General features: G+C 51.2%; 1 protein-coding gene and 1 pseudogene across 3 annotated transcripts; both read left to right on the forward strand.

The window, feature by feature from the left end:
- LOC102127051 (myo-inositol 2-dehydrogenase-like) lies at positions 1 to 23,485 on the forward strand. 3 transcript variants are annotated; one of them, XM_015443587.4, is made up of 6 exons: positions 1 to 2,006; positions 3,987 to 4,057; positions 17,533 to 17,638; positions 20,207 to 20,325; positions 21,431 to 21,587; positions 22,133 to 23,485. In XM_015443587.4, exons 2-6 carry the CDS (start codon positions 4,043 to 4,045, stop codon positions 22,279 to 22,281), a joined length of 546 nt encoding a protein of 181 aa, XP_015299073.3. In that variant the 5' UTR covers positions 1 to 2,006; positions 3,987 to 4,042; the 3' UTR covers positions 22,282 to 23,485. The 3 variants fall into 3 exon arrangements, with proteins under 3 accessions (XP_015299073.3, XP_065387027.1, XP_073878719.1); XM_065530955.2 differs by lacking the exons at positions 3,987 to 4,057; positions 17,533 to 17,638 and having other exon boundaries at positions 1,871 to 2,006; XM_074022618.1 differs by lacking the exons at positions 1 to 2,006; positions 3,987 to 4,057; positions 17,533 to 17,638 and adding an exon at positions 16,394 to 16,505.
- On the forward strand, positions 1,016 to 16,562 carry LOC135964384 (putative TP73 antisense gene protein 1; annotated as a pseudogene).

Here is a 23,485-nt window from a genome sequence, read left to right on the forward strand (position 1 = left end):
ACTTCCGGATCCGGGTTGTTGCAGGATCTCACGGGCTTTAAACTGCGGCGCCGCGGCGCGCGGGTGCGGATCCCCAGATGGGAGCTGGGGATGGGCTGGTTGCCCGGCGGGTGGCACGTTGCCGCCTCGGGCCCCGGAGACCTTCACCCCGCCGCCTACCCAGGCGGGCCGGCCCTGCCCGTCCACCGGCGGCCGAGAGTCCCCGGCCTTGGGCCCCAGGGGCCGCTGACTGGCCCCGGTCACCTCTCGGGGAAGACTCCCGCGTCTCCATCTGCCCCAGGAATGGACCCGCTTCTCGCCCGCGAGGATTCTCCAGGTGGGATCGCCCTGGCCCCCGGCCCTAAGGGACCCGCCTCCTCCGAGCATCCGTCGCCCCTCGGAGACCACTCCAGCTCAGAGGGACCCACTCCAGCCACCGCTGCACGCGGGAGCGCTCATCCTTCCCACCTGCTCCGTCCCTCCTCCTTCTCCTGTGGTACCACCAGAGACCCCAGCTCCCCGCTCCCCAAGTGTGGGGCCTCCGACGCGAACGCCTCTGCTCGCAAGGCGGTGAGCGCAGATCCCACGGGGCCCTCGGTCGGGGGTCAAGGCTGCCTCCGTTTCCATCCCGGACCCGACAATGGGCCGGAAAAAGACTTTGCACGACTGCGCGGCGGAGTTCACCGACCTGGTGGTGTAGCAGCCCCTGACTGAGCACAGTGACTCTGGGGACACGTCTGTGGTGGAGACCCTTTCCTGCACGGCCTGCGAGCTGCCTATGCGCGTGCCCAGGGACCGCATCCCGGAGCACCTGTCCTCGGGCAGGCACCACAGGAACCGCAGACTCATCCGCAGCACGGCCTGCGGACGCCCATTCTCGTGTAAGTGTCAGTGCCAACGCTAGTATTTCAGGAGACATCCCAGCGGGCTGCCGGCTATTTTAGGATTCTCTGCCCTGCAAAAGTTTCCGAAGTATGTGGACAGGCCGCCTGATGACACTACGTTTACGGATCTGCTAGTGGCTTGCCCACTTGGGGAGTAACCCTGTGAAGTCTTGCAGTTTTGTTAAAGTGTGCGTGGCCACCCGCATGCTGTCTTATCACAAGCCAGATACATACTGGTTTGCAGAGTGACTCTCCACTTTTGATCCTCTGAGATGATTGTGGACTGGGTGCTGTGAGTCCTACCACTTTGTTTAAATGAATGTGTCTTTTGTCCAGCTCGGCCGCCTCGGATCTCACTGCCACCGGCCTTCACGCACACCCTCGCCACCAGCCTTTGCCCCATCAGCCTCAGCCCCAGCTCATTCTCTCAGGCAGTCCCAGCATTGGCATGGTACCTCCTCCCGCCGTGGGCCACACGTCTCTGCTCCCTGTCAACCCTACTGCCATCAGCATCACCACAAGGGACTTGTCTGCCCAGGAGGATGCAACACCATCTACCTCCACCCGCCACCTTTCAGTGTTTTCTGCTTTCCAAGTAAAGACACCAGCAGTGCCCTCAGAGCGGACCACCCAGAGATTTTCCGAAGCCTCCCTCCCATAGGGTGCTCCGTGGAGGAGGCCTGAGATGCTGTCATGACTTTGGAGCCAGGGTGGCCGACCACCTTGGCCTGGCCATCTTTGGGGTGGGCTTTGGGAGCCCAGCACTGCTGCCGAGTGTGGTGGATGAGAACGGCTGCTGCTTGCTGTACGTGGTGGAGGACCAGCTGTGTGGCGTGGAGTGAGCCTTCAGAGCTGAGCATTTGGCCAACACCAGAGTGGTTCGGGAACAGGATGCGGACATTGTCCTCAACGACCAGCGGTACGGTTTCAGTTGTCAGCAGAGGTTCACTGAACACCTGCTGTGTGCCGGGCACCGTCCTGGGGGCTGGAGAAATGGCTCTGAATGCTGCAAAGCCCCCATCCTTGTGCTGCTGAATTGGGTGCAGAGGCAGCTGAGTAGATCTCAATACATCAGTAGCAATAAACTCTGTGGAGAGAACTCACGCCGTCGGGAGAGGGAGGCTGGTGGGAGCGCTGTTTTAGGTGAGATGGCTGGGGAAGATTCTGAGGAGGGGGCATTGGAGCAGGGACCTAGGTGGGTCAGTGAGATGGCCATGGGGGTATCTGGGGATGAGCACACTCTACAAAGAGGACACTGAGTCTTCTCCAGGCCTTGATGTAGCCGAGTGGCCGTACCGGCAGGAATGGAGTGAACTCAGGGTGAGGGCTGGGCAATGAGGTCCCAGGCTCAAGGAGCCTGGGGGTGACCCAGAGGCTTTGAAAGCCACCAGGGGTTGGTTTGGTTTGAAAGCCACTCAGGGGGCGGAGGAGAAGGACGCAGGGACACCAGCGAGGGGTATTGTGGGGCCAATGAGGCATGCTGGGCTTGGACCAGGGCAGCAGTGTGGCTGGATTTGGGATATTTTGAATGTACAACCTTTGCGATGGGGTCCTGGCTTCCTCCCTTCTCTCGAGCAGCTGGGTGTGACATGTCTATCTTGTTCAGGAGCAGTGTCTCCAGCAGCTGGAGCAATATCTATACTTGCTGCCCACCGGGTGTAGACGGGCCCACAGCAAGTAGATGGGCTCCAGGGCAGCCACCCAGCCCTGGGGTCAGGTGCAGCCCTTGTGTTCAGGCCTGGGCTGGGCACTGCCTGGTGTTTCGCAGAGCTGGCCAGTGCTGCTCACAGGACAGGCCTGGCTCACCTTTGGCATGTCCAGGTTTGGACATGCTCTTAATAGCGTAGTAAGAGGAGAGTTTGACCCCAGCTTGTTAATGTACGTGGAGGGCTCTGAACGTTATCAGCTGGGCAGTGTTGTATCTCAGCAAAGCCCATTGTCACTGCAGAAGAATGTTCGTGAATGTTATCGCTTTGTGTGTGTTTTTGGAAAGTTGGCAAGTTTTATTTTATTTATTTATTTTATTTATTTTTTGAGACGGAGTCTCACTCTGTCGCCCAGGCTGGAGTGCAGTGGCACAATCTCGGCTCACTGCAAGCTCCGCCTCCCGGGTTCAAGCGATTCTCCTGCCTCAGCCTCCAGAGTAGCTGGGACTACAGGCGTGCGCCACCACGCCTGGCTAATTTGTATTTTTAGTAGAGATGGGGTTTCACCGTGTTGGCCAGGATGGTCTCGATCTCCTGACCTCGTGATCTGCCTGCCTCAGCCTCCCAAAGTGCTGGGACTATACTGCGCCTGGCCTGCAAATTTTAGTTTTCGGTTATCTTGTGTGGCATCTGCTTTAGGCAGGTTTGCACACTTCACTTGGGTATCACATTCACAGAGTGTGCACATTCATACATGAGACACACAGCAAAGTGCCCGAGTTGGTGTGTTTTTACGAACTGCATGCACCTGTGTGGCCAGCCTGGCGATCACAGTCCTTGGAAATCCCCGGGCTCCTGTCCAGCCCACACCTGAGGCTGACCTCTGTAGGCTGAGGAAGGGGAGATAGACTCATTCTGAGGATCGTTTTTTTGAAAGAGTCTTGCTTTGTCACCCAGGCTGGAGTGCAGTGGTGCAATCACAGCTCACTGCAGCCTCAACCTCCTGGGCTCAAGTGATCCTCCCACCTCAGCCTCCTGAGTAGCTGGGACTACAGGTGTGTGACACCAAGCTTGGCTAATTTTTTTTAGTATTTTTTCTAGAGACTGGTTTTTGCCATGTTTCCCAGGCTGGTCTTGAACTCCTGGGCTCAAGGGATCCTCCTGCCTCAGCTAAACCTCAAAGTGCTGGGATTACAGGTGTGAGCCCCTGCACCTGACCCTGAGGATCTTAATAGAATTTGACTCACAGAAGCCTATTCTGTGACTTGGCTGGAATCTGTATTTTATTCCTCAAAATTAGCAAGTTAAATTCTGAAGTAAGTCATACTGGAAATGTTTTCACAATTTGCTTTGTTGAGGCCTTTTTCTTGTGTTTTTCTCGTGCCTGAGATGGTTTATAGAGTGGTGTTAGCAGCATGGATTTTGAAATGTTCTAGGTCTCAAAGCACGCTCTTAACATTCCGCTTTATTCCTGCAGCGTCTCTGGAGTAGCTGTCTGCTCTCCGCCGGAGGCAGCTTCTGAAATCATGATGCATGCTCTCCGAGCAGGTACGGGCCGGGCCACTCTGTCCACCCTCATGGTCACACACTTGTGTTTCTAGTGGGCAGTACCTGTCCGCTGATGTGGCCCGGTGTCTGGTGGGTTTGCATGAAAGGAAAAGCTACTGGGAAGTCTGGGAAGGGCCGTGTGGTCTGGTTAGCATTCCTGGATTGTGTTCTTGAAGATGTGGGCTCCTGGGAATGCTAATTGGTATCATACTGGGGAAGGGAGAGTTTGTTCTTCAGGACATTTGGGGAATAAAAACAAGAAGTTAAGTAGAAAAGGTAACTAACATGGCCTCCCCAACTTTATATGTTATATTTTTATACACCTAGAATCTGGCGTCTCCCAATCTCTGATGGAGTCTCACTCTGTCCCCCAGGCTGGAGTGCAGTGGTGCGATCTCGGCTCACTGCAACCTCCACTGCCGGGTTCAAGCAATTCTCCTGCCTCAGCCTCCAGAGTAGCTGGGACTACAGGCGCGTGCCACCACGCCAATCATTTTGTGTGTCTGTTATCTGTTACTGTTTTGGTTTAATTGTGGTAAAATCCACATAAAATGTACTTTTTTTTTTTTTGGAAATGAGGTCTTGCTCTGTCACCCAGACTAGAGTGCAGCGGCACAATCTCAGCTCACTGTAGCCTCAACCTCCCAGGTTGAGGCAATCCTCCTGCCTCAGCCGCCCCAAATAGCTGGGACTGCAGGCGTGTGCCACCACGCCTGGCAAATTTTAAATTTTTTTTGTAAAGATGGGGTTTCATCATGTTGCCCAGGCTGATCTCGAACTCCTGAGCATAAGTGATTTTGAAGGAGGCCTGCCCCTCCACACCTGTGGGTATTTCTTGCAAGGTGGAGATGAGAGACTGAGAAATGGAAATAAGACACAGAGACAAAAGTATAGAGGAAGAAAAGTGGGTCCAGGGGACTGGCGCTCAGCAAGTGAGGACCTGCACTGGCGCTGGTCCCTAAGTTCCCTCAGTATTTGTTGATCACTGTCTTTACTATTTTGGTGAGGGGAATGCGGTGTGACTATAGGGTGATGGTGGGGAGAGGGTCAGTAGGAAAATGTGTGAACAAAAGACTCTGTGTCATAAATAAGTTTAAGGAAAGGTGCTGTGCCTGGATGTGCACGTAGGCCAGATTTATGTTTAACTTTACACAAACATCTCAGCGCAGTAAAGAGCAGCAGAACAGTATTGCCGCCAGCATGTCTCACCTCAGCCATAGGGCGGTTTTCTCCTATTTTAGTAAATAGAATGTATGGTCGGGTTTTACACCGAGACATTCCATTCCCAGGGACAAGCAGGAGGTAGATGCCTTCCTCTTATCTCAACTGCACAGAGGCCTCCCTCTTGCACTCCTCCTCCTCAGCACAGACCCTTTGTGGGTGTCAGACTGGGGGACTGTAAGGTCTTTCCCTTCCCATGAGGCCATATCTTAGGCTGTCTCAGTGCGGGGGAACCTGGACAATACCCAGGCTTTCTTGGGCAGGGGTCCCTGTGGCCTTGCACAGTGCATTGTGTCTCTAGTTAATCGAGAATGGAGAATGGCGATGACTTTCACAAACACATTTTTAACAAAGCACATCCTGCACGGCCCTAAATTCCTTAAACCTTGATTCCATACAGGATATGCTTTTGTGAGCACAGGGTTGGGACAAGAGTTACAGATGAACAGCATCTCAAAGCAGAAGAATTTTTCTTAGTACAGATCAAAATGGAGTTTCTTATGTCTTCCTTTTTCTACATAGACACAGTTACAATCTGATCTCTTTTTTCGCCATGATCCACCTGCCTTGGCCTCCCCAAATGCTGGGATTACAGGTGTGAGCCATCACGCCCGGCCTAATGTACCATGTTTGAGCGTAGAGTTCTGGACATCACGCCGGCCTAATGTACCGTTTTTAAGCGTAGAGTTTCCATGGCATTAAGTTCACACTGTTGTGCAGCCATCACCGCCCCGTCCATCTTCCCAAACTGACACTCCTGACCCATTAAATGGCAGCTCTCCTTTTTCCCTCCCCCAGCCCTGGTGACCCCCATTCTACTTTCTTTCTTTTTTTTTTTGAGATGGAGTTTCACTCTTGTTGCCCAGGCTGGAGTGCAATGGCGCAATCTCAGCTCACCACAACCTCTGCCTCCCAGGTTTAAGTGATTCTCCTGCTTCAGCCTCCCAAGTAGCTGAGATTACAGGCATGCACCACCATGCCCAGATAATTTTTTGTATTTTTAGTAGAGATGGGGTTTCTCCATGTTGGTGAGGCTGGTCTTGAACTCCCGACCTCAGATGATCCACCTGCCTTGGCCTCCCAAAGTGCTGGGATTACAGGCATGAGCCACCGCGCCCAGCCTCTACTTTCTGACTCTGGATTTGACTGCCCCAGGGACCCCACAGAAAAGGAATTGTGCGATTGTTGTCCTTTTGTGACTGGCTTATTTCACTCAGCACAGAGCCCTCAGGGTTCATCTGTGTGGTGGTGTGTGGCGGCATTTCCTACCTCTTTAAGGCTGAAGAGTCATCGTGCTGTGGACATAGCACACTTTGTTCCTCCACTCATCTGTAGGTGGACGCCGGGGTTGCTTCCGCTGTTTGGCTTGTGTGAGTAATGCTGTGAATGCAGGCGTGCAGCTCTGTCTCTTGGAGACTTCCCATGCTCTTTGACCTTTGTGTCGGTTCCAGGGGGCAGCAGTGTGGGAAGCAGAAGCTGCTGAGGTGAACCACTGCAGAGAGGATCATTGGAAGGACTGGTGACGGGGCTGTAGGTGGGGTGGCCGCAGAATGCACCTCTGCCGTGTCCAGGAACGCAGGCAGCAGGAGGCTGCTGCCGGGACTGTTGGTTTTGAGAGCCACAGCCCGGGGCCAGGACAGCACAGCTGCTTTGAGGGCAGTTGGTTACAGACACTGGGGTGCTGTGGAGGTGACTCCATCCTCCTCAGAGCTGCCTTGGCACTTGTGTCCAGAATCAGCCTCTTGTTCCTCCACGGAGCCCTCTGCCCTCTCACCAGTTCCACCTCCACTTGATTGCCGTTGCTGTCTGCTGGGTCTGGAATGAGGTTGTGGGAGTCCTCCAGCTTGTTCAAAATAGTTTTGGCTATTCTAGAACTTTTGTCCTTCCATATATGTTTTCGAGTCCCCTTGTTGGTTTCTACAACTAACATCCTGCTAGGATTTCAGCTGGGGTTGCATTGGATCTGTAGAATTGCCTGGGAAGAATGGACATCTTCACAGAGTTGCCACATCTCTGCATTTATTGAGGTCATCTTTGGTTTCTGTGATTAGTGTTTTGTACTTTTCAGTGTCCAGATCTTATGTTTGTTATTTTGATGCTTTTTTTTTTTTTTTTGAGATGGATCCACCCACCTCGGCCTCCCAAAGTGCTGGGATTACAGGCGTGAGCCACCATGCCCGGCTAATTTTGTATTTTTAGTAGAGACAGGGTTTCTCCACGTTGGTCAGGCTGGTCTCAAACTCCCAACCTCAGGTGATCTGCCCGCCTTGGCCTCCCAAAGTGCTGGGTTACAGGTGTGAGCCACCACACCTGGCCTATTTTGGTGCTTTTAAAAGTGGTACTGTTTTAATTTTCTGTTTCCAGTTGTTTAGTGCTACTATCTAGAAATATGATTGACTTTTATATACTGACTTTGGGTTCTGTGACCTCACTAAGCTCATTTATTAGATTTCTTACATTGTCACAGACTTGTGATCTATGTTGGTGATCATCTTTCCTGTGAATAGTGACTACTTTCTTACTTTTACTCTCTCTCTCACCTGCCCGTCCTTCCTCCTTCCCTCCATCCGTCCTTTCTTCCTTCCCTCCCTCTTGCCCTCCCCTTCCTTCCTTCCCAGTGTGGCTTTCTCTTTCTTGCCTAATTGTACTGGTGAGGACCTGCCATGTGATGTTGAATTAGAGTTATAAGAGCCTTGTCTTGTTCTCAATCTTAGGGCGGAAGCATTCAGCCTTTCATTATAGGTCTGAGTTAACATACGTTCTATTAGGTTGAGGAACTCACTTTCTGTTCCTAATTTGCCAAAAGTTTTTTTTTTTTTTTTTTATGAATAGATGTCGACTTCAGTGAGTGCATTTTCTGCATCTGTTGAGATGATAAATGATTGATCTTCTGATGTTGAACCAACCTTGCATTCCTGTGATAAGCCCCACTTGATCATATTGTCGTATTTTTTTTCTACATTGTTGGATTTGGTCTGCTAATTGTCATGTGCGTCCGTGTGAAGAGACCACCAAACAGGCTTTGTGTGAGCAATAAAGCTTTTTAATCACCTGGGTGCAGGTGGGCTGAGTCTGAAAAGAGAGTCAGGGAAGGGAGATAAGGGTGGGGCCGTTTTATAGGATTTGGGTAGGTAAAGGAAAATTACAGTCAAAGGGGGGTTCTCTGGCAGGCAGGAGTGGGGGTCACAAGGTGCTCAGTGGGGAACTTTTTGAGCCAGGATGAACCAGGAAAAGGAATTTCACAAGATAATATCATCGCTTAAGGCAAGGACTGGCCATTTTCACTTGTTTTGTGGTGGAATGTCATCAGTTAAGGCAAGGCAGGGCATTTGCACTTCTTTTGTGATTCTTCAGTTACTTCAGGCCATCTGGGCTTATATGAGCAAGTCTGAAGTCACGGGATGCGATGGCATGGCTTGGGCTCAGAGGCTTGACATTCCTGCCTTCTTATATTAATAAGAAAAATAAAACAAAGCGAAAATTTTTTGGGGGGTGGTATGGAGAGAGAATGGGCGATGTTTCTCACGGCTGCTTCAAGTGGGATTAGGGGCAGTGTGGGAACCTAGAGTGGGAGAGATTAAGCTGAAGGAAGATTTTGTGGTAAGGGGTGATATTGTGGGGTCATTAGAAGAAACGTTTGTCGTATAGAATGATTGGTGATGGCCTGGATACGGTTTTGGATGAATTGAGAAACTAAACAGAAGATGCAAGGTTCGATTAAAACAAGGAGAAAAATGGGTATTAAAGGACTAAGAATTGGGAGGGCCCAGGACGTCCAATTAGAGAGTGCCCAAGGGGGTTCAGCATAATTACTTGCTTGGTTGGCAAGTTTTTGGGCTCTATCCTTCCGTTTTTTTTTGTTGTCATACACCAGGCCAGATCAATTTAGGTAAAAACAACACTCTTCATTTAAGAATATACAGAGTCCTTCTTTTTCAGCAGTGAGTAAGTCTAGGCCTTGGCGGTTTTGGAGGACAACTGCAGCTAAAGAGTCAACTTGGGCCTGGAGAACTGATAAAGTTTGTGATATTTCTGTGATACTAGCAGAGAAGTCATTAGACAGGCTACGGAAGGTCATGACAGAGGTTGAAATGCCTGCTATTCCAGTACCGAGAGCAATAGTGGAGGCAGAAAGTCCTAAACTGACCAGCAAGGGAATTAGTGGAATAACCTTTTTTTGTCGTGTTGGTGTCATGAGGGGAACAGGGAGCTCTTTGGTTCCATTTGCAAATTGAATTTTGGGAGTAAGGAAAACTAGTGTGTATGCGCCTGTCCAATTAGCAGGTAGACACATGTAGGTAGGGGATCCACAGAGGAAGAAGAGACCCTGTGTGAGGCAAAACTGGCCAAACCGAGGAATTATGTCTGACAGAAGGGAAGAAATGACCGCGGTGGCCTTCTCAGACCCTGTGGGAAAGGCCTCTACTTATCCAGTGGAAGTGTCTACCTAGACTAAGAGGTATTTTAGTTTTCTGACATGTGAGTAAAGTCAATTTGCCCGTCCTGGGCAGGGGCAAATCCCCGAGCTTGATGTGTAGGAAAGGGAGGGGACTGCACAATCCCTGAGGGGTAGTAGAATAGCAGATGGAACACTGAGAAGTGATCTCCTTGAGGATAGATTTCCATGATGGAAAGGAAATGAGAGGTTCTAAGAGATGGGCTAGCGGCTTGTAACCTACATGGAAGAGGTTATTGAAATGACGACAGAATAGAATGGGCCTGTGAGGCTGGAAGGAGATATTTTCCTTGGTCTAAGAACTATTTGCCTTGTGTGGGAAGAGATTGATAGGTGGAAGTTTCAGCGGGGGAGTAGGTGGGAGTGGCCAATGTGAAGGAGGAAAACTACCTTGAGGGATAGAAGTTGGAATGCTAGCTGCTTTTTTTAGCTTTTTTTAGCTAACTTATCAGCATAAGCATTGTCCTGAGCAATCATTGGGGGAAGAAAATAGATTTTGGAAGTTATGATCACTGTAGGGAGTTGAGCATAGTTTGTGATTTTTAGGGCCTCTAACAGTATTAAAGCAGTGGCAGCTGCTGTGTGCAGACATGAGGGCTCGGCTAAAACAGTAAGGTCATTTGGACAGAAAGGCTATAGGATATGGTCCCGGCTCTTATGTAAGAATTCTGACTGCACTAACCATGCCTAGGAAGGAAAGGAGTTGTTGTTTTGTAGAAGGGATTGGGATTTGGGAGATTAGCCAGACACGACCAGCAGGGAGAGTAAGTGTGTATTTATGAGAATTATGCCGAGATAGGTAACAGATGAGGAAGAAATTTGGGCTTGACTGAAGTAATGGGGGCTGTCCGTGAGGCCTTGCAGCAGTACAGCCCAGGTAATTTGCTGAGCCTGATGGGTGTCAGGGTCAGTCTAAGTGAAAGCGAAGAGAGGCTGGGATGAAGGGTGTAAAGGAATAGTAACGAAAAGTATGTTTGAGATCCAGAACAGAATACTGGGTTGTGGAGGGAGGTATTGAGGATAGGAGAGTATATGGGTTTGGCGCTACGGGGTGGATAGGCAAGACAATTTGGTTGATGAGGTACAGATCTTGAACTAACCTGTAAGCCTTGTCTGGTTTTAGGACAGGTAAAATGGGGAAATTGTAAGGGGAATTTACAGGCTTTAAAAGGCCATGCTGTAGCAGGCGAGTGGTAACAGGCTTTAATCCTTTTAAAGCGTGCTGCGGGATGGGATATTGGCGTTGAGCAGGGTAAGGGTGATTGGGTTTTAATGGGATAGTAATGGGCATGTGTTCGGTTGCCAGGGAAGGAGTAGAGATGTCCTATACTTGTGGGTTAAGGTGGGGGGATATGAGAGGAAGAAGCAAAGGAGGCTTTGAACTGGGGGAAAAGGCAGCAATGAGGTGTGGCTGTAGCCTAGGAATAGTCAGGGAAGCAGATAATTCAGTTAAAATGTCTCGGCCTAATAAGGGAACTGGACAGGTGAGGATAACTAAAAAGGAGTGCATAAAAGAATGTTGTCCAAGTTGGCACTAGAGTTGGGGAATTTTAAGAGGTTTAGAAGCCTGGTCGTCAATACCCACAACAGTTATGGAGACAAGGGAAACAGGCCCTTGAAAAGAAGGTAATGTGGAGTGCGTAGCCCCCCTATTAAGAAGGGGACAGACTTACCCTCCACTGTAAGAGTTACCCAAAGCGTCTGTGGTGGTCCAGGAGGCTTCCGAGGAGGTGTGGCAGCGTCAATCTTCAGCTGCCAAACTGAGAAGGTCTGGAAAAGAGTCAGTCAGAGAGCCTCGGGCCAGAGCTCCAGGGGCTCTGGGAGTGGCTGCCTGGCGAGTTGAACAGTCCGATTTCCAGTGGGGTCCTGCTCAGATGACACACGGCTTAGGAGGAATCCCGGGCTGTGGGCATTCCTTGGCCTGGTGGCCAGATTTCCGGCACTTGTAGCAAGCTCCATGGGGAGGAGGTTCTGGAGGAACCCCTGGTAGCTGCGGTTCAGGCATTCGGAATTGTGTGCTGGAGATGTGACTGGGGTTTGTCTCACAGTGGAGGCAAGGAATTGCAGCTCAGAAGTAAGTTGCTACTTGGCTGCCTCTACTCTATTATTGTACACCTTGAAGGCGAGGTTCCTTAAGTCCTGTTGTGGGGTTTGAGGGCCGGAATTTAATTGTTGGAGCTTTATTTAATGTCAGGAGCAGATTGGGTAATAAAATAAAATGCATATTAAGAATAAGACAGCCTTCTGACCTTTCAGGGTCTAGGGCTGAAAAGTGTCTCAGGGTTGCTGCTAAACGTGCCATGAACTGGGCTGGGTTTTTTATATTTGATGAAAAAGAGCCTAAACGCTAACTGATTTGGAAGAGGTCGGATAAAGAAAAAGGAACACTAACCTTGACTATGCCTTTAGCTCTAGCCACTTTTTTAAGAGCAAATGTCTGGGCAGGTGGGGGAGGGCTAGTCTCGGAAGGAAACTGTAAGCCAGAAACTGTAAGCCAGACTGGGCGTGAGGAGGGGAGGTGATAAAAGGATTACAGGGTGGGGAAGTGGAGGCTGAGGAAAAATTGGGACCTAGCTTGGCCTGGTGAGGAGGGGAGAGGTCGGATGGGTCTGTAGAAAAGGAAGATTAGAAAGACTCAGCAACGCTTGGGGTTGGGGCTAAGGGGACAGGCGGGAGGGAAAAAAGGAAGATTTGGGACGAGTTGCTTTGGGAACAGAGACTAGGGAGGGACCGATGTGTAAAAGAATGCCTGGACGTCAGGCACCTCAGACCGTTTGCCCATTTTATGACAAGAATTATCTAGATCTTGTAGGATGGAAAAAATTGAAAGTGCCATTTTCTGGCTATTTGGAACTACTGTTGAGTTTGTGTTGGGGTTAAGCGGCATTGTAGAAGATAATAAGACATTTAGGTTTTAGATCAGGTGTGAGTTGAAGAGGTTTTAAGTTCTTGAGAACACAGGCTACGGAGAAGGAGGAATGGAGGGTGGAAGGTTGCCCATGGTGAAGGAGGCAAGCCCAGAGAAAAGAGAGAGTAGAGACACAGAGAGAAGGAGTTCGGGGGTTCTTGCCCTCCAGAAAAGCAGGAAAGAGGTCGGGGAGCAGAAATAAAGTATTGGGTCGCAAAAATAAGAGATCGGGGTGCAAAAATAAGAGGGGGCACATAAATAAGAGGTCAGGGCGCAAAAATAAGAGGGGGCGCAAAAATAAGAGGTCGGGGTTCTTGCCCCTCCCCCAGAAAAGCAGAGCTGGGGTAGAGACAGGGAGGGTCAGGGTTGGGGTTCTTGCCCCTCCCCCAGAAAAGCGGGACTTGCTGCTTAGGGTGAAGGACCAAGGCCGGTGTCCCTGCAGCATAGTCAGACACCCCTGAAACGTGGGTGAGTAATCAGAGAGGCATCTGTGCAATGAACACCAAGGGAACATCCGTGCAATGAACACCAAGGGAAGGCTGCCTTCCCCAGTCCGTGACCAGCGCCGGCGTTTTGGGTCCACGGATAAAACGTGTCTCCTTTGTCTCTACCAGAACATGAAAGGAATTGAAATTAAGAGAAGGGAGAGATTGAAGAGTGGCGCCAAGATTGAAAGGAGAAAGAGATTGAGGGATAATGAGAGAGGTTGGAGAAGAGAGTAAAAAAGGGCCGCTTACCCGATTTAAAATTGGGGAGATGTTCCTTGGGCTGGTTGGTCTGAGGACTAGAGGTCATAGGTGGATCTTTCTCACGGAGCAAAGAGCAGGAGGACAGGGGATTGATCTCCCAAGGGAGGTCCCCTGATCCGAGTCAGGGCACCGCAATGTCATGGGACCACCAAACAGGCTTTGTGTGAGCAATAAAGCTTTTTAATCACCTGGGTGCAGGTGGGCTGAGTCCGAAGAGAGAGTCAGGGAAGGGAGATAAGGGTGGGGCCGTTTTATAGGATTTGGGTAGGTGAAGGAAAATTACAGTCAAAGGGGGGTTGTTCTCTGGCGGGCAGGAGTGGGGGTCACAAGGTGCTCAGTGGGGGAGTGAGCCAGGATGAGCCAGGAAAAGGAATTTCACAAGATAGTATCATCGCTTAAGGCAAGGACTGGCCATTTTCACTTGTTTTGTGGTGGAATGTCATCAGTTAAGGCGAGGCAGGGCATTTGCACTTCTTTTGTGATTCTTCAGTTACTTCAGGCCATCTGGGCTTATACGAGCAAGTCACAGGGGATGCCATGGCTTGGCTTGGGCTCAGAGGCCTGACACTAATTTTGTATTAAAAATTTTTGTGTCTGTGTTCATGAAGGATATCGGTCTGTAGTTTTCTTTTTTTGTAATGGCCTTACCTGGTTTTGGTTTCAAAGAAATGCTTGCCTCGTTGGCCGGGCGCGGTGGCTCAAGCCTGTAATCCCAGCACTTTGGGAGGCCGAGACGGGCGGATCACGAGGTCAGGAGATCCAGACCATCCTGGCTAACAGGGTGAAACCCCGTCTCTACTAAAAAATACAAAAAACTAGCCGGGCGAGGTGGCGGGCGCCTGTAGTCCCAGCTACTCGGGAGGCTGAGGCAGGAGAATGGCGTGAACCCGGGAGGCGGAGCTTGCAGTGAGCTGAGATCCGGCCACTGCACTCCAGTCTGGGCGACGGAGCGAGACTCTGTCTCAAAAAAAAAAAAAAAAAAAAAAAAAAAAAGAAATGCTTGCCTCACAGACTGAGTCGGGAAGCATTTTCCTCCTCCAGTTTCCTGGAACTGTCTGTGCAGAATAGGAACTGACCCTTAAAAATTTGAAAACCTTTCTTAGCTCCCCAGGATGTACAGAAACAGACCTGGCTCTGGTTTGCTGACCTGGGATCTGGCTTCCTGAGGTAGAAGCTTAAGTCATTGTAACTTATTTTTATCTTAAGCAAAATATTGCAATATTCCATAAAAGGAACTTTGCTTAGGCTCCTAAGTAATAACCTATTTAGGAACTACAGGCTGACAGTTACTTGTGGGAAAGAATTTTTGGAAATGATTCAGGAGATCCTTCCACAAGGCCGCAGATAGGTTTGTGTTGCACAAGCAGAGAAAATTACTTGACATCACTTCTTCTGAAGGTGCCACCACTTCTAGTGACTGATCTCTTGGCCAATTAGGGACAGGAAGGCTTAAATACAAAATGGGACGTAGCGTTTCTCAAATGGGTGTTGACAGCCTCCAAGACATTGATGGTGTCCTTTGAGATCTGTTAAGTTCTCAACAAACAGGTCATAATTTGGCATTTCCATCTGGTAATCTAAAAGAAAGAAACTAGGCACATATTTTGGTCATTTGAATGGAGCCATCTAGACTAGAGATGCTGGGACCCAGCCCTGGCTCCCTTCCACTCCCCTGCTTCCCACTCAGTGTCTGGGTTCACGGAGCATGCTCAGTTCCTGGGTTCACAGAGCATGCTCAGTTACAGACCCTGGCTCTCCTCTCCCAGGTCCCCACTTGGTACCTGGGTTCACGGAGCACACTCAGTCACAGACCCTGGCTTTCCTCTGCTCCCCAGGTCCCCACTTGGTCCCTATGTTCATGGAGCGTGGTCAGTTACACTTCACAGCCAGTGAATTACACGGCTGTGAAGTGTAACTGAGCCACTTCACAGCCAGCAGAGCCATGTAATTCATTGACCAAAGCGGTGTCTGTTGACCCACCTGTATCAAGTAATACACTTTCATTGTCTTGGCCTTGTGTTGTGAGTGATGCCCTGAAGCCCAGGAAGGCATCTGCAGCAATTTGAATAGGGAAGCGTGAGGGGGAATCGGAGTCCTCTGCGGGGCCCATGGTCTCCGAAACAACTACGTGGAGGCTGTTGGGGGCACAGATGCTCTGCTGGGGCTGGTTAGTTGCAGCAGAACATCATCTTCACATCAAATAAGCATAGATTTGGATTTACTTGGTTTTGTGGTTTTATTCTTAATCTAATATATGATTTTTGGTTTAATAGTTATATAAAAGGAATTGATACCTGATTTTATGTTTATACATATTTAAGTAGCACTATGTTCAAAATAATTGAAGTCAACACTGGGGAACGATGAGAATTCTTTCCTTTAAAAGGTATCTGTATATTATTCAAGTTCGAAGAATACTAATAGGAATTACATCTGGGCTGGGCGCAGTGGTTCACACCTGTAGTCCCAGCGTTTTGAGAGGCTGAGGCAGGAGGATCGGTTAAAATCAGGAGTTTGAGAACAGCTTGGGCAGCATAGGGAGACCCTGTCTCTACAAAAAATAAGTAAATTGGGCGTGGTGGTGCGCACTGTAGTCCCAGCTATTCGGGGGGCTGAGGTAGGCAGACATGGTGGTGTGCACTGTGGTCCCAGCTACGGGGGCTGAGGTAGGCAGACGTGGTGGTGCGCGCTGTGGTCCCAGCTACGGGGGCTGAGGTAGACAGGAGGATCACTGGAGCCGGGAGCCTGAGGCTGCAGTGTGAGTGATCATCGCACGCCTGTACTCCCGCCTGGGCAACAGAGCGAGACCATGTCAAAAAAAAAAAATTATATCTGTAGTTACAGGTTTGAGATGAACGTGTTCCTGTTAGTGTGCCTGACTCATTGTGTCACCAGGAATCAGAATCTGAATGGCAGCTACCAGGCTTAGGGGCAAGCTGGGACTTTTGGTCTGTGATGCTCTCCTCGGAGCTGTGACCTCTTGGTTTTCATTTTACGGTTTCCAGGGAAGGGGGTGCTTTGCGAGAGGCTGCCGAGTTTGAATTGTCAGGCTGCCCAGTCCTGCTTCGACGAAGCTGACGGACGTGGAAAGCCTTTGGTCTGTGGATTTTACAAGTAAGGACAGTTTCCTTGTGATTTTTTTCCTTCATTTTCAAATAAAACTATGCAAAATACTCAGGGTACTTTGTTTTTTAAAAAAAGCTAACCCGCAATCTCTAAATGAGATTCTCATTTCCAGAAGAGGGAAATAGGTATTGCCACTGATTTTTCTCATTTGCTGGTCTTGTTCTAAAGCCCTGGCGACAGCGGGGTGTGCAGGGGTGCAGATTTTGAGTGGGTCCTGCTGGTTCTCAGTTATGTCTCTGCCAACTGCCAGCTCGGTTATGTGGGTGCCTTGGAGAACTCCTGAGCAGTTCCATCGTCTGCAAACCGCAGATTATATGGGTGACATTACTGGCCACTGACCGGAGTCTGGGTGGCCCCTGGTTGCTGGCACCTTGTTGGGTTGGCATCTGTTGGTGAGTAAGGCCGCGTGGCCTTTGCCGCATGGAGCTAACCGTCTGGAGAGGAGGACAGATGAGAAACGAGTAAATAGATAGGTCATTGTGGCAGGGCTGGTGTTTGAAGGGCTCTCAGTGGCGCTGATTGCCTCCTGCTCTGGCTCCTGCCCGGGGCACGATGACTGTCGCGGGCATCAGTTTACCTGCTTTCAAAAGGGCTTTGAGGGACGTGGCCCAGAAGGGACTCTGGTGTCGAATTTGGCTTCAGGAGCTCAGCTGGCTGTCCCCGTGCCCACGCGTCTCAGGGAGAATGGGCTTCGAGGAATGGGCTCGCCTGCTTCGTTTCCCAGCTCCTCTCCCGGGCGCTTTGATCTGGCTTTCCAGTTCTTGCACAAGCAAGTTTGTGTCGGCCACGCCCTGGGGAGGATCCACGGGATCACCGCCATCAGCAGCCTGTTCCCAGCAGCCTCTCCGGCTTCCCTAAAGAGGGCAGGTGGGCATCCGCGTTGTTGGGGGAATGCATGGCGCTGTGGCGTCTGTGTCCATGTCACGTGGACACAGTGACCCAGAAACCTCCAGTGCTTCTCGCCAGTAGCTTTCCTCAAGACCAGAAGCCAGAGCTCACCCTCCCTTGTGTCCAGGTGGGATTTTCTGCAACGCTGCTGTGCACGACGTGGATGCCACATGCGTGTTGCTGGGGGCGGCCACTTCGGACACTGTTTTCTCTGGGACATGCCTTCTGCCCAGGTAAGAGTGGGCTTCACTGTTGCAAGGTGCTCCTGTGACCACCGAGGCTGGTTGAAATGTAGCACAGGCTGGGGCCCCTGTTCAGGATTCCTCCCCGACTCTCAGCTTTGGGGAGTAGATAAAGTAACGTGGAGCACATCTAAAAAAGATGACTAACTGGTCACGTCACTGAACCCCTCAGGCGTTTCCCGAGGTTGAAAGGCATCATGCAGGAAGTATTTCATGTTTGATGAACTTTGAAAGTCACTGTTTTAGTAACCACTTCTCCAGCCCCTGCGATGTGACAGGCCCCCTATAGTTTCTAAGGTTGCGAAGGTGAATAAACACAGTTCTGGCCGGAAGCACAGCCAGGCTGGGATGCACACAGATTAGGAGATCATCAGTGATCTCCAGGTGAAGGCGGGGCTGGGGGTGCTGGTTCCCAGGTCCTGGCCTGGCAGCAGAAGCTCAGGGTGGGTCCTGAGGGCTGCTGCAGAGGACAGGTTATCTGTTGCTTTATGACACATCACACACACGTCACGCACACACGTCACGCACACACGTCACACACACACGTCACACACACACGTCACACACACGTCACGCGCACACGTCACGCGCACACGTCACGCGCACACGTCACGGTTTGAAACAACAGCCACTGGGTAGTTAGGATTCTGCAGCTTGAACTGGGCTTGGCTGGAGTCCCTCTTTTGGTCTGCCCAGTGGTCACTCATGTGACTACAGCCAGGTGGTCAGCGGCCTGCCTGGAACAGCCCCACCAGGGTCACAGGGCCAGGCCCTGCTGTCACCTGGGTTCTCTTCTGTGTCGTCCCCATGCCTCCTCAGGTCCCCACAGCAGCATGGCCACACATTTGATGGCCTCAGGGCACCAAAGCGGAAATACTCAGACGTCCTGAGGCTTGGACCAGGACTGATGTGGTACCCCTTACACCACCCTTTGTGTACTCGGGCAAGTCCAGGCCCAGCTGGTGCCAGCGCTGACTCTTCTCAGCACCTGCTTCACTCTGTCTCGTCAGCACCCCCTTTTGGCACCACCTCCCCCATCCGCCCAAAGTTCACCCACCCACCCTGCTCCGCTGGCCACCACTCCGATCCCAGCCATGTCCTCATCCTGGCTGTGGCCATCTGCCTGCAATCTCTTCTCTGTAATACCTCAGTTGGACCAGGTGCCTGCCTGCTCTGAGCCCTCCAGAGCACAGGTGGAGGCCATGGTCTCCACCGATCCCGCGGGCCTGTCACCGGTCGAGGGTCTGGACTGCACATTGTCCAGGTTCTTGGTGTTTTGAACAAAGAATTGGACAAAACACCCAGCAAAGCAAAGAAAGGATGAAGCAACAAAAGAACAAAAGCAGGTATTTATTGAAAATGAAACACACTCCACAGTGTAGGAGTGGCCTGAGCAGCAGTCTAGGGCCTGGATCCAGAATCTTCTGGGACTCAAATACCGGCTAGAAGTTTCCCATTGGCCACTTCGTGCTCACCTCATGTCAATGAAGTGGTTGCAAAAAGCAACCAGTCAGAGGCTAGGGTGAAGTTACAAAGTTATCCTTGTTCACAAACTAGAACTCAGCCTGCAGTCAGTCTGATCGGTGTGGACCGGGACCATTCAGAGGCTGAACTGAAGTCACAAAGTTGCAAACGAAGACTTGACCCGCAGTCAGTCTGATTTGTTGCAGACAGCCAGTTTCCCATCTGCCAGGCAGAAGAGGTGAAGGGCTTTGCAAAGGCAGTAGCCTCTGGTCCTTTTGTTACTTAGGAGTGTAAAGTTAGGGTTTTCCCTTCAATATAGTTCAAAGAAGTTGTTGGGAAACAGCCTTAGGTTCCCTGCCTCCAGACCCTTATCTCCTGCCTCAGGCCTGCAGGTGCCGTCCCCCGCAACCCCACTGTCTTCTTGTCCACTTCTCGCTCTTCCTCAGAAGGCCAGACAAGTACCTGCCTGGGGCCTGCTCCCCAGGTGGGGACATGGGGACTGGCTCTGCTAGGCTCATGGCTGTACCCCCAGGGTCCAGAAGGTGCCTGGGCCTGGGACTGCCGGTGCCGTAGAAGCTTAGCAAACACGGAACTGGACCGCTTGCTGGGCAGCGTCCCCATGCCTCTCAGGGACCCATTTTGGAACAATTTAGAGTTAATTTTCTATTAAGGACCAGTTTCTGTGAAACTGCTTGGCTATGCCTTTCGTCCACTGCTTCAGTTAAAGCGGTGAGTTCAGGCTGGATGTGGTGGTAATCCTAGCACTGTAATCCCAGCACTTTGGGAGGCTGAGGCTGCGGGATCACTTGAGGTCAGGAGTTCGAAACCAGCCTGGCCAACATGGTGAAACCCCATCTCTACTGAAAATACAAAAAAATCAGCTGGGTGTGATAGTGGACGCCTGTAATCCCAGCTACTTGGGAGGCTGAGGCAGGAGAATTGCTTGAACCCGGGAGGCAGAGGTTGCAGTGAGCCACGATCGTGCCACTGCACTCCAGCCTGGGCGACAGAACAAGACTCTCAAAAAACCAAACAAAGCAGTTTATAATTTGCCTAAATTAACTTTTGTATCATCCAAAGTCGTCTTCTGCTTAGATATGGCCGCCTTAAAAGATGCAGGCACTGTTATGATCAGCATGAAGTTTCCCTGTGGGGCTGTGGTCAGCGTGGACGTCAGCCAGCACCGTACAGACAGCTGTGACCAGAGATTGGAGGTGACCCCCTGCCCTTTTCCACCCCTCGCCAGTCCACTGTGAAAAGCTGGGTTCGTTCTATCGGTTAGATAGAGGTCGTCAGCCAGGTTGATTGTGTGGGTTAGAGAGAGGTTGTCACCCGGCCACCCTCAGCTGGGTCGATTGTGCGGGTTAGATAGGGGTCGTCACCCGGCCACCCTCAGCTGGGTCGATTGTGCGGGTTAGATAGGGGTCGTCACCCGGCCACCCTCAGCTGGGTCGATTGTGCGGGTTAGATAGGGGTCGTCACCCGGCCACCCTCAGCTGGGTCGATTGTGCGGGTTAGATAGGGGTCGTCACCCGGCCACCCTCAGCTGGGTCGATTGTGCGGGTTAGATAGGGGTCGTCACCCGGCCACCCTCAGCTGGGTCGATTGTGCGGGTTAGATAGGGGTCGTCACCCGGCCACCCTCAGCTGGGTCGATTGTGCGGGTTAGATAGGGGTCGTCACCCGGCCACCCTCAGCTGGGTCGATTGTGCGGGTTAGATAGGGGTCGTCACCCGGTCACCCTCAGCTGGGTCGATTGTACGGGTTAGAGAGAGGTCGTCACCCGGCCACCCTCAGCTGGGTTGATTGTGCGGGTTAGATAGGGGTCGTTACCGGGCCACCCTCAGCTGGGTTGATTGTGCGGGTTAGATAGAGGTCATCAGCCGGGTTGATCCTGCTGGTTAAATAGAGGTCATCACCTGGCCATCCCCAGTCGGAGCACATGCAGCACACCTTGTGCATAGTCAGTGCTCGGTAAATATTCGTTTTAGTTTTCTGGTGAGAGCCACGTCTTCAGGTTTTGAAGAGAGTTCGTTCTCTGGCCTCTGGGCCTCCAGGAGCTGTTTTGTGACAGTGGCTTTCCTTTACATTGGCTGTTGCTCTATAGAAGCCTGTGCTTCCTTGGCCATTACATGGAAAGCTGGTGTTGGTCACGGTGTGCCATGGGAAGTGATAATGACGGTCCTGGAAGGCCTGCGTCATGTGTCACCTGCCCGCCCCACCCCCACCAGCAAAAGCCCTGGTGGTGTTCAGTCATCCCCTTCCCCTCCCCACTTCCTGTGCTCGGCCTGGTTAACTCCTGTCTTGCAATGGCTCCCAGGTGCGTGGGTCCCAAGGTGCGCTGCAGATGGAGAATCAGAATCCCTTGGGCATCACTGGGCGGGGCACGTCCCTGTCCCTCGGCTCCCAGACCCAGGCTAGCCGCTACCAGGACTCGTATCGAGAGCTCTTCAGATACTTTGTCAGAACCCTTAAAGGTGGGTGACGTTCTCAGGAGGAACCTGGGATGTTCCGATGCTCAACGGGTAGATGCCTTCCAGGCTGCAGTCAGTGCAGATGATATGCCAATTTCAGGTGGAAAATTGCATTCCAGATACTGGGTTCAGATTTGAAATTGTCCATCTCAGTGATCATTTGCGTTGCTTGTACTCGAGGAAGATTCTGAGAGACGCTCCTTTGGGGTTCTGTGCATGTACCATGTTGCCTGGCATGTCCTAAGAAATCTTCTAGAACTCCGAGGTTTATAAAATGATGACTACTTCTGAACTCCTGAGATCTAGTGGATACCACGTGTCCTGGAGATAGGACGCCTTCTACCCTCTGTCAGTCGTGGGGGTGACTGGGAACCAGGGAGGTGGAACAGTATTCCGGGACCTGGGTTGGGCTTGTCCAAGAGGGGCAGGTGGGTCTCTCTAGGACCAGTGTCCCACCCCGAGGCCAGTGGCCCCTTCACATGTCCCAACAAGAATACTGTCTGGCTCCGATGTGTTGGGTTTTATCCTGAATCTGTGCAAATGTGCAGGGAAAGAACCTCCTGAAATCACCAAAGAGCAGTTCCTCAGGGCCTTCCGGGCGGCCGCGGCCGCGGAGCAGTCGTGGTGGAGCCGGTCAGCTGTGGCCCTGCCCTGCGAATCGGCAGAGGCCTCCGTGGTGAAGACAGAAGCTCCGTGAACCAACCCGAGGCTGGAGCCAAGATCCTGCCCAATATCCAGTTGCCTGTTTCTCTTCTCACTGTTACTGAGAGAGGGAGACAGAACCTTCTGGCGATCTTGTCCTCACTGGAGACTCAGAACAGGAAGCATTGGGAAACCATGTGTGTTTCATTTCTGGTGCGACCAGGCTTTTCAGGATGTGACTTCAGACCGAGGACACAAGTTGGGCTTGCTTAGCTGTTTTGTGTTGCGCGCCGGCCGCAGAGATGCTCTTCCCCTCAGAGTTCCCTTGGCAGGACCTCGGAGGCCTCTGGTTGGCTGTCTCAGGAAGAGGGCAGGTCAGGGATTGGACAGTGTAAATTGACCCAGAAACCTGCGGTTTCAGCTTTTCTGTGGCAAACAGGGCCGAGGGCTGGTGAAGCTGTTAAGACTGAATGTGGCATGCATGAGGCAGACTGCAGGCCTCCTTAGGCCTTTTTTGGGGTAATTACACCAGTATTTAAAAACTTTTTTTTTTGTTTTGAGACAGAGTCTTGCCCTGTCACCCAGGCTGGAGTGCAGTGGTGCAATCTCGGCTCACTGCAACCTCTGCCTCCTGGGTTCAAGTGATTCATCTACCTCACCCTTCTGAGTAGCTGGGATTACAGGCATGCGCCACCACACCCGGCTAATTTTTGTATTTTTAGTAAAGACGGGGTTTCACCATGTTGGCCAGGCTGGTCTCGAACTACTGACCTCGTGATCCACCTGCCACAGCCTCCCAAAGTGCTGGGATCACAGGCGTGAGCCACCTGCTCGGTCTAAAAAACAATTTTCTTGAAGAATCTGATTTTGTGCATAGTAATGACACAGCACCATTCCAGAGAAATAGGAAATATATGTGTGTGGTATGAGAAGCCCATATTCTGTTCTTGTCGCCTGAATCTAGGCTTCCTCTCTGGATGTGAGCGCAGGAATGAACGGCGGCTGTTTTCCGCCCAAAGGGGTGTGGAGACCTTTTGGAAACAGGCCTTCTCCTTTCCGTTTTGCAGCCAGGTGGTGGAAACCTTCCTTCGAAGGGTAGTGCCTTGGGGAGCAGCAGACCTGCTCCGAGTCCAGCTTAGCTTTCCAAAATTCTGTGTGGAACCTACTGAAGATGTTTTTATATATTTGAAAATAATGGCATGTATTTCTCATGCTATAGTTAAAAAAAATAACCTTTTAAACAAAGATATTCAAACTCA

Source organism: Macaca fascicularis, chromosome 1, assembly GCF_037993035.2.
Source record: "Macaca fascicularis isolate 582-1 chromosome 1, T2T-MFA8v1.1".
NCBI lineage: Eukaryota > Metazoa > Chordata > Mammalia > Primates > Cercopithecidae > Macaca > Macaca fascicularis.

Coding starts and splice junctions, on each gene's coding strand:
- LOC102127051 (XM_015443587.4), top strand. Junction 17,639..20,206: donor GGGACATGCCTTCTGCCCAG/GTAAGAGTGGGC, acceptor TCTTCTGCTTAG/ATATGGCCGCCTTAAAAGAT. Junction 21,588..22,132: donor CTTTGTCAGAACCCTTAAAG/GTGGGTGACGTT, acceptor GCAAATGTGCAG/GGAAAGAACCTCCTGAAATC.